This window comes from Agelaius phoeniceus, chromosome 13 (genome assembly GCF_051311805.1).
Source record: "Agelaius phoeniceus isolate bAgePho1 chromosome 13, bAgePho1.hap1, whole genome shotgun sequence".
NCBI classification, from domain to species: domain Eukaryota; kingdom Metazoa; phylum Chordata; class Aves; order Passeriformes; family Icteridae; genus Agelaius; species Agelaius phoeniceus.
In genome coordinates this window covers 7,841,829-7,851,791 of record NC_135277.1, presented here as the reverse complement: position 1 = coordinate 7,851,791, position 9,963 = coordinate 7,841,829, and the positions used below count along the sequence as shown (strand labels likewise).

Genomic DNA, 9,963 nt, shown 5'->3' with positions numbered 1-9,963 from the left:
GAGTCCCGCGCGGGGAGTGTCGCTGTGTCACAGCGGGGGTCGGGCTGGGAGGGAGCGCCCTGCGTCACCTGGTCCGGCCTGTCTGCTCAAGCAGGGTCGTCCTGCGTGTGAAAAATGCGTATTTTATGATTAGCTTTTAGCAAACATTAAAATGAATATTATATGTGTTGTGTTAGAAAGTGATGCTGTATTAATTCTCTTAAGTAGTGTGTTAAATATAGTTTTAGGATGCTATGTAGGATACTTTTTTTCCTAAAGAAAGGACTCGCACTGAGATAGCAGTCACAGGACACCTAAATCTCTCAGAGTAATAGGATTTATTGCTCCATTATCAGCAGAAATGAACTTCCCACCTCGCTCAGGTAGGACAACGCCGTTAGGATTAAGAGGAAGAAGCTGATGATGACCACACAGAATCCTGTGTTTGAATGGAATTTATGCATCATGTATGAAGTGTATGAATATGCAACAAGCTATTGTTTTTAAGGGTTAATCCTCTGTTAACGAGTGTCCTTTTTCGGGCTTATGCTGCCCAGAAAAAGGTACCCGGACATCCGTAACTCTTTGTTTATATTGTCTCATATTGTCCTAATTCAAATTGTCCAAATTATTATTACTCTAATTGTATTCCTATTTTTATAACCATTTTATTACTATTAAACTTTTAAAACTTTAAAAACAAGTGATTGGCGTTTTTCACACACCCACGTGGGGTTTGAGTAAACCCCTTAATTCCGGGGGACATGTGGGGTGGCCTTGAGCGTACCAGGAGGTGTAGCCTGCCTTTAAGCAGCAGGATTTGGCCAAAGGATCCCAAGCCAGCACAGCCTGGGAGATTTCGCAAGCTCCGTGCTCACGTGGAGCTGGACTTGGTGGTGCTGAGGGTCTGACATGGGGCTGTGGGCAGGGGGATAACCAGACATGGAAGAGAGGTGCACTTAGGGCTCTGTCACACTACATCAGGGTGGGTCCCCCTTGAGACCCCTTTACCCAAAACACTCGCTTCGTGATGCCAGGGGTTGTACATGAGTCTGCAAAACCATTTCACCGTGCTGACCATGCTGGCTGGGATGCCCAGGTGCCCCAGGGATCATAGGTTCTCTCTGGCACCCCAACAGAGCATTATTGGGGAAGCATTATTTGGGAAACCCCATGCTGATGATGTACCCCTGTTATGCACTGTTTTGCACGGAGCTGCACACAAAGGTCCAACGTGCTGTAGGAGGGAGCTGAGCCTTGCACCAGGGCTAGAGAAGGGGATGGGAGGGTTGGGGGTCTCCTCAGAAGAGCAGAGCACAGTGCCTCAGGCCACAGTGGCATTGCTCAGCCTTTTGGCACAGGTCTGAGTTTTCCCTCAGCAGCACCCCAGCCTTTCATCTGGAGTCTCGTGCCTTCCTCCTCCTCCTCCTCCTCCCTCCCTCACACTGGGGTCTCAGCTCCACTTGCAGGACAGCCCTATGTGGAAACCAAATCCGTAAATCCCAGGGGCATTACAAAACATGCCTTGTGTAAGCCCCTTCAGCCCTGCTCTGGTTCTTAGCCCAGCCCTGCCACCTCCCCAAAATCCCCACCATGGTAAGAGCCTGGCCAAGCTCCTCTTCTGGGCTTGAGCACAGCTCCATCCTCTCCACATCTTCACGCAGCTCCCACAACCCTTGACCCAAAGAATCAAGGCTGCAAGGGCTCTCCTGCCCTGTGTAGCTTCAGCATGCTGGGGCATCCCAGAAAAGCCATTTTGCCATCCTGCTGCACCCACATGTGGACTGAGCTTTGTTTCTCCCACATCCCAGGGCTCTTATGGGTCTGTGGCATCTCCAGTTCCCAGAGCTCCAAGCAGTCAATCATCACTCGAGGGCATTGTAGAAATTTTGCCTGCGTCTCTTTTTTATAAAAAGTGAAAGGGGCCTTGTATGGATGCTGGTTTGGGAGGCCCCATAGGGGAGGAACTGGAGAGCCCCAGGAGCATCCTCTGCCACAGACCCATCCCCGCAGCCAGACCCTGCCCACGCAGCCGAATTCACAGCAGGACCTTGCCAGGGTTTTTGGGGCAGGAGCTGGGGAACAGACCTGTCCTGCTCACCCCGGGGAGCAGGCCGGGATGGCAGGCTGCCCACCCCCTGCCTCTGCCCCTGCCCCGTGCTAATGAGCGAGTTACACAACAAGGAGCTTTTATACTTTGTTAATCGGGTCCGGCATCCAGCCCGCCTCCCCACGCACGCTCCCGCTGGCCGTGGAGCCCCAGCTCCCTCCTTGCCTCTCCTCAGCTGCCTTTTGTAATGTTTTAATGGGGTTTCTTTCCTGGGCTGGGCTGACTTAATTGCAAAGCTGCAGTGAGTTGATGCCTTGTGACGGTCTAATCCCAACCCGGTGACTCTACAAAGCTTTCGTCCGGCTCCCTCGCTGCTCCACTCCGGCCTCGCCACCCCTGCTCCCACCTCAGCTCTGTGCACTCACCTGCTCAGGACACTTCAGCTCTTCCTGGTGAGTACCCAGGACATTTTTCAACTGAAAGAACTGCACTGAAGACCATCAATCTCACTCAACCTGGCACCTCCAGAGCTTGAATTGGTTTTGATGCCTATCCCTTCCCCAGGAGGTGGAGGGAAAGAGGAAACCCCTGGGAAATGGGTGAGCTGGAGCCAAGCATCCCTCACACAGCCAGGGCTTGGAGCTGGTGCTACAGCCAGGCAGGGGTAGGTGCTGGAGGCAGGATGAAGGCAGCCCTCGTCCTCGTGGATGGGAACAAGGTGTTTCACCCAGACTGCATTGGAAAGATGCTGAGAGGTTTATAGTCCAGCCTTGCAGCTGGTGGAGCAGTGAGACTTGAGAGTTTGGGAAATACTTTGGGGATGAATATTTATTTTGGTAATATTATTTATTTTGGTAGTAGAAATAAAAGGATGAGCTGGCTGCCTGGCCAAAGTTGGATGCTCACCTCTGCCAATGTGAAGGTGGTCTGAGACCACCTGGGTGAGGGCAGGCTGAGATGCCCCCAGCCCAAAGAGGGAAGGCAGACTGAGAAAAACATGTGAAGGTATCAGATGATCAATACAGAGATTTTTAAGCTGCTTTTGCAAACATCCCTGGTGTTTCTCCAGGCTGCTCAGCCTCCTTGGGCAGGCAGAGATGCAGGCAGTAGGTGATGGGGCTGAGGAGGATTGGGGGTGTCCTCTGGACACCCACTTCTGCCCCTACTTGTGCAAGATGTCAGGGAATGGGGCATAAGGGAGGCCATGGACACCATTTGGATCCATGCTGATTCCTCCTTCCCTCTGCCAGTGTCCTGCTGCTGACAGAAGACAGAGGACAACATGTCTGCAGTTGTGAGTACTGTCCCCACACTGCCCCATCCTCTGGGCCCTGACCATGCCCTCCCTGCAGCGCTGGCATGGGGTGCACAGGCTGCACCTCACTCCACAGTCTGTCCCTATTCCACTGCACCCCCTGGGGTGCCCGTGTGGAGCCTCTCCCCTTCCCCAGAGCTCCCAGTTGGGGCAGGGAGCTGGGGGGGCTGTCTGGGGAGCCCCCACAGCCTCTCCTCCCCGCAGACGGGCACGTTCCGGATCGTGTCGGAGGAGGAGCAGGCGCTGCGCTCCAAGCTGGAGCGCCTCACCACCAAGGACCACGGGCCCGTCTTCGGGAGGTGCGAGAAGATCCCCCCACACACCCTGCAGAAGGTGAGGCAGCTGTGGGGAACGGGGGGAAGGTGCAGCTCCTGCTCCTCAGGGGCCAGAGGAGACTCTCTGCTGGCTCCTCTTGCAAAATGTCTCCAGGCTGGGGATTGAGTGACCCTGCCCTCCCTATGCTGGGATGCTGCAAGGAGCTTTACTGTCCTCCCCCAGTTTTTGGGTGCCTCCATGATCCCCCAGTGTTCACAGGGGTCTGAGGATGAGGGAAGAGATGAGAATGTTGACTCCATGTTTCAGAAGGCTTGATTTATTATTTTATGATATATATTATATTAAAATTTTACTAAAAGAATAGAAGAAAGGATTTCATCAGAAGGCTGGCTAAGAATAGAAAAAGAAGGAATTATAACAAAGGCTTGTCTCTTGGACTGAGAGTCTGAGTTAGCTGTGATTAGTTACTAGAAACAACTGCATGAGATTAATTACAGATTTACTTGTTGCATTCTACAACAGCAGGTAATTATTGTTTACATTTTGTTTTTGAGGTTTCTCAGCTTCTCAGGAGGAAAAATTCTAAGGAAAGGACTTTTCATAAAAGATGTCTGTGACACCCCCGGGGTGTTTCAGCATGCGTGCCCATCACTGGGTGCCCTCTCTGCTCCCCCCAGGCAAAGGACGAGCTGAACGAGACGGAGGAGAAGCGGGAGGTGGCGGTGAAGGCGCTGCGGGAGCTGGTGCAGGAGCGGGCGGGCGGCGAGGACGTTTGCCAGAAGGTGGCCGAGAAGGTGCAGGAGAGGGACGACTCCTTCCTGCTCCGCTTCATCCGCGCTCGCAAGTTCGATGTGCACAGAGCCTATGACCTGCTGAAAGGTGGGGAGGGCACAGAGCCTATGCCCCGCTGAAAGGTGGGGAGGGCACAGAGCCTATGACCTGCTGAAAGGTGGGGAGGGCACAGAGCTATGCCCTGCTGAAAGGTGGGGAGAGCACAGAGCCTATGCCCTGCTGAAAGGTGGGGAGGGCACAGAGCCTATGCCCTGCTGAAAGGTGGGGAGGGCACAGAGCCTATGCCCTGCTGAAAGGTGGGGAGAGCACAGAGCCTATGCCCTGCTGAAAGGTGGGGAGGGCACAGAGCCTATGCCCTGCTGAAAGATGGGGAGGCCTCCTGGGCTGTGATGCTGGGTGGGAGTGAGGGTACACATCCCCCAGCAGCTCCCTGTCCTGTGCTGGTGCCTCCTAGCCCAGACTGGGCTGTGCTGGCAGAGCAGGAGCCTGACAGGGGAAGGGAATGAAGAAAGGGGGTAAATAGAAAAAGTCAGGGTTTGAAGAGAGGGGATGAATAGAAAAATGGGATTGAGGGGCTTGAAAGGAGCTGGGATGAGGAAGGAGATAAATGAGGGTAACACCAGGCATCCTGCAGCACCAGGACGGTCCCATTCCTTGCAAATTTACCCAAACAAAATGGAAAAAACCCTCACATTTGGTGATGCTTTTGTTCGTGCAGCCAACCCAGCTGGCTTGGGCTGCATCCCCTTGAGACCCCCATGCCCTATACATGCCCTACACTCCCCCCTCTGTACCCCTGTAAGGAGCCAGTTCTGCACCCTCCTGATGCTGCTGTGCATGGTGCCTGGGGGTCTTTTCACCCCTGGGGCATCCCTGGGGACAGGTTGGGGTGCTTGTGGCACCCTCTCCTCACACTGAGAGTGACCCATAGGGATGGAGGGGGAGCAGAAGGGCAGCCCAGAGGGTGGCTGCTGACTGGAACCTGCCTGGCTCCAGCTCTGGTCCTCTTTGTGTCAGCTTGGGGGATAATGAGTTGTAATTATCAGTGCTGGCTCTCAGACGAGCTGTTTTGTTTGCCAGCATTTTCCCAGGATGAAATTCCTTATTTTGTGCCCGCAGGGTGCCAAGAGAGGGTATATGGGGGGTTTCACCCAAAGAGAGAGGAAGGGGAGAAGGGAAATGAAGGGGGAAATTTCTTTATCTACTTGTTAAGGTGTTGGAGAGAAAGCAGGTGTGGGAAGCTCCTGGCAAGGGGAGGGATTGCACCAAGCATGCTGGGGCTGGTCTGCTGCTAAGCTTCTCTTTCCCCTTTTGCTGGAGGAGACCTGATCCATGTGGACCACAGGCAGAGCTTTCCACAGCTCTCAGGCTCTGATATCTCACCATCACCAGCCCATCCTGTCTCTGGCAGCTCTCCCAGCCTCCTGAGGCTGGGCAAGCAGCCAGTTTTCCCAATTTTTGCCTCTGCAGGCTACGTGAACTTCCGGCAGCAGTACCCCGAGCTGTTTGACAACCTGAGCCCCGAGGCCGTGCGCAGCACCATCGAGGCCGGCTACCCCGGCATCCTGGCCAGCAGGGACAAGTACGGCCGCGTGGTGATGCTCTTCAACATCGAGAACTGGGACTACGAGGAGATCACCTTCGATGAGGTGAGCCCAGCTCAGAGGCTGCTCACACAGCTGCGGTCCTGCTTATGGGCTTGTCCTGCTCGGCACTGTGAGCACAGCATCCTTACACACACACACACACACACTCAGCACAGCATCCTTACACACACACACTGTGAGCACAGCATCCTTACACACACACTGAGCACAGCATCCTTACACACACACACACTGTGAGCACAGCATCCTTACACACACACACACACACACACACACTGTGAGCACAGCATCCTTACACACACACAGTGTGAGCACAGCCTCCTTACACACACACTGTGAGCACAGCATCCTTACACACACACACACACACACACTCTGAGCACAGCATCCTTACACACACACACACACTCTGAGCACAGCATCCTTACACACACACACACTGTGAGCACAGCATCCTTACACACACACACACTCTGAGCACAGCATCCTTACACACACACACACTGTGAGCACAGCATCCTTACACACACACACACACTGAGCACAGCATCCTTACACACACACACACACACTCTGAGCACAGCATCCTTACACACACACACACACTCTGAGCACAGCATCCTTACACACACACACTCTGAGCACAGCATCCTTACACACACACTGTGAGCACAGCATCCTTACACACACACACACTGAGCACAGCATCCTTACACACACACACACGCTGTGAGCACAGCATTCTTACACACACACACTCTGAGCACAGCATCCTTACACACACACAGTGTGAGCACAGCCTCCTTACACACACACATGCTGTGAGCACAGCATCCTTACACACACACACACTGAGCACAGCCTCCTTACACACACACACACACTGAGCACAGCATCCTTACACACACACACAGTCTGAGCACAGCATCCTTACACACACACACAGTCTGAGCACAGCATCCTTACACACACACACTGAGCACAGCCTCCTTACACACACACTCTGAGCACAGCCTCCTTACACACACACATGCTGTGAGCACAGCATCCTTACACACACACTGAGCACAGCATCCTTACACACACACACTCTGAGCACAGCATCCTTACACACACACACTGAGCACAGCATCCTTACACACACACTGTGAGCACAGCATCCTTACACACACACACACACTGAGCACAGCATCCTTACACACAAGCACTCTGAGCACAGCATCCTTACACACACACACTGAGCACAGCATCCTTACACACACACACTCTGAGCACAGCATCCTTACACACACACACACACTGAGCACAGCATCCTTACACATACACACTGAGCACAGCATCCTCACACACACACACACACTGAGCACAGCATCCTTACACAGCATCCTTACATACACACACACACACACACACACACATCCACACGTGCATCTGACCAGCCATACAGGTGAAAGTTAATCTGTTGCCCTTTGAATTTATCCTTTGAGGGAGCCTGGGAGAGCATGGTTCACCTCAAAGGATGCAGTGCAAGATGCCAAATTCAGGCTGTGCATCCCCCAGCCTGTTTAACATGGGTTGAAGAAAGGCACCACAGCATTAAATCAGGGCCAGAGGAGGAAACTGAGGCATGGGGCATGGGAAGGGCTTCTTGACAAAGAGGTTCCAAGCATGAACCTCACAGCTTCTCACAGCTTCCTTTTCTGCTCAGCTCTGAATCTGGTCTCAGTGTATCACTGATCCACATCTGATGCTCATGACTTAAAAAGAATGTGGTCACCCTTTCCCTGCTCTGAAATCTGGGTGCTGGCTGTGACAAGCAGGCTGGAGTCCAACAGACCCTGGATAACACTCCATGGGACTGCTCCTGAGTACCTCCTAGGGTCTGTTGCAGGTGAGACCTCATCCAAGACCCTGCCTTCCCTCCTCCCCATTAGATTCTTCGTGCCTATTGTATTATCTTGGAGAAGCTGCTGGAGAACGAAGAGACCCAGATCAATGGGTTCTGCATCATTGAGAACTTCAAGGGCTTCACCATGCAGCAGGCATCAGGGATCAAACCCTCCGAGCTCAAGAAGATGGTGGACATGCTGCAGGTGAGGTGGCAAAGTCTGCACCCAGCAGTGGCAGAGGGGACCCTGGGGAAGCAGGGAGCTCAGAGGCAGGCCTAGCAGGGTTTGGGATCGCCACCATGCTGGAACAATGAGAAAGCATTGTGGAGAGGCTGTTCCCCACCACCCTCTCCCTGCCTTGCCAGCTAATTGGCTTAACCCTGCAAAATTTTCCCCACCCCATCTCCCTGCCTTCTCATATGCCTGACCAGAAGCAGTGCTACCACTCCTTGCAGCATCCTAGGGCATGGCCTGGAGGGCTTTCCTCATGAGCCTCTCAGCCCAGCCTGGTCCAGGCTGGATGGAAACACAGGCACTCCAGGATTTCTGCCCTTGGACCAAATGCCAAAGACACTCAGCTCCTCCCAGGGAAGGTCCTTCTCATGGGGTGGGAGCAGTGAGCTGTCTGGGAGGTTCTTCAGCTCCCTGGTACTCCTGAGGTGGGGATGGTTGATCCTCTGGGTCAGAAGAGAGAAGGGGACATGGAGCAAGGAGAGCTGTGCCAGTGCTGGTGTATCCATTGCTGCCTGCTCAGATCTGGGTAAGAGCAAAGGTAAGATCACCATCTGTAACCATCTGTGTCTGGGTTTGGGATGCCAGGACTCCTTCCCAGCGCGGTTCAAGGCCGTCCACTTCATCCACCAGCCTTGGTACTTCACCACCACCTACAACGTGGTCAAACCCTTCCTGAAGAGCAAACTGCTGGAGAGGGTGAGTGTGGGAAAGGGACCTGCAGGCAAAGGCACCTCCTTGGGTGAAACAGAGCAGTTGGGAAGAGCTGTCCTGTTCCTCTGCTGAGGCTCACTCCCATCTCCCCCAGGTCTTTGTGCACGGCGAGGAGCTGGAATCCTTCTACCAGGAGATCGATGCTGACATCTTGCCAGCAGACTTTGGTGGCAACCTGCCCAAGTACGATGGCAAAGCAACTGCAGAGAAGCTCTTTGGGCCTCGCATCGAGTCTGAGGACACAGCTCTCTAAAGCAGGAGCCTCCTAAAGCAGGAGCTCTCCCCTGTACCACAGCACCAGAGGTGGCCCTCTAACCCCACCACCTCCCTCCTGTAATGCTGGTTGAGTGACTGCTCGTGCTGAAGCAGCCTGGGTGTTTTGCTCCATGCCTGTCCCTCCTGTCCCCACTCCAGGCAGAGGGCTGTCCCTCCCTGGCACAGCATCCTTCCCTCTGGAGCTGGTGGAGAAAGGAGGCCACCAGCCCTCTCCCACAGCCTTTCCTGGAGCTGCGAGGGGAGGACACGAGAGTGTCTGCTCTGGGAAGGGAGGGCTACAGTGAGGGGGAAATAAAGTGTTTAAAGCAGAGCTCTGGTGCCTCATGGTGAGGAACAGGGGCACAGCTTTTTGGGTGCTGGCTGTTCTAAGGAGATCAGGAGTGCCAGTGTTTGGCAGGAGACCCCAGTCCCCTCATCACTGACTGCATTTTGGCACCAGGACAAAGGCATTGCCCTTCTCCATCCTCCCTGCATTCCAGATCAAGTTCTTTTCTTGCCTGAGAAAGGGCCCCCAGTTTTTCCTTATCTGCTCTAACCAGGGAAGAGAAAACAGATGCAAACAAAAATCCAACCAGGGTCCCAGGTGGAGCTGTCTCTGCCCAATTTCTGCTTGGGCAGGGAGGAGAACAGAACCTGCAGGAGCCATTGGGACTAGGAGATGGATTTCAATCACAAAACAATTGAAAGACAAGCAGCATGTACCCTCCTAAATCCTTCAAAAGCCTCAGCACGGTTGTTTCTCCTAGCACTGCACTGTGAAAGGGAGCTCATTCAGGGAAGCCCCACCAAAAGTCACCATGGAGGGCAAAGGATGGTATCTGTGCAGCAAACAAG

At 53.7% G+C, this 9,963-nt stretch overlaps 1 protein-coding gene across 1 annotated transcript; it reads left to right on the top strand.

The window, feature by feature from the left end:
* Positions 1-2,249: 2,249 nt before the first annotated feature.
* RLBP1 (retinaldehyde binding protein 1) lies at positions 2,250-9,439 on the top strand. The gene is made up of 8 exons (XM_054642389.2): positions 2,250-2,481; positions 3,280-3,323; positions 3,549-3,677; positions 4,298-4,499; positions 5,883-6,061; positions 7,954-8,112; positions 8,728-8,838; positions 8,948-9,439. The coding sequence occupies exons 2-8, from the start codon at positions 3,312-3,314 to the stop codon at positions 9,104-9,106; spliced, it is 951 nt and encodes a 316-aa protein (XP_054498364.1). The 5' UTR covers positions 2,250-2,481; positions 3,280-3,311; the 3' UTR covers positions 9,107-9,439.
* The last annotated feature ends 524 nt before the right edge of the window (positions 9,440-9,963 follow it).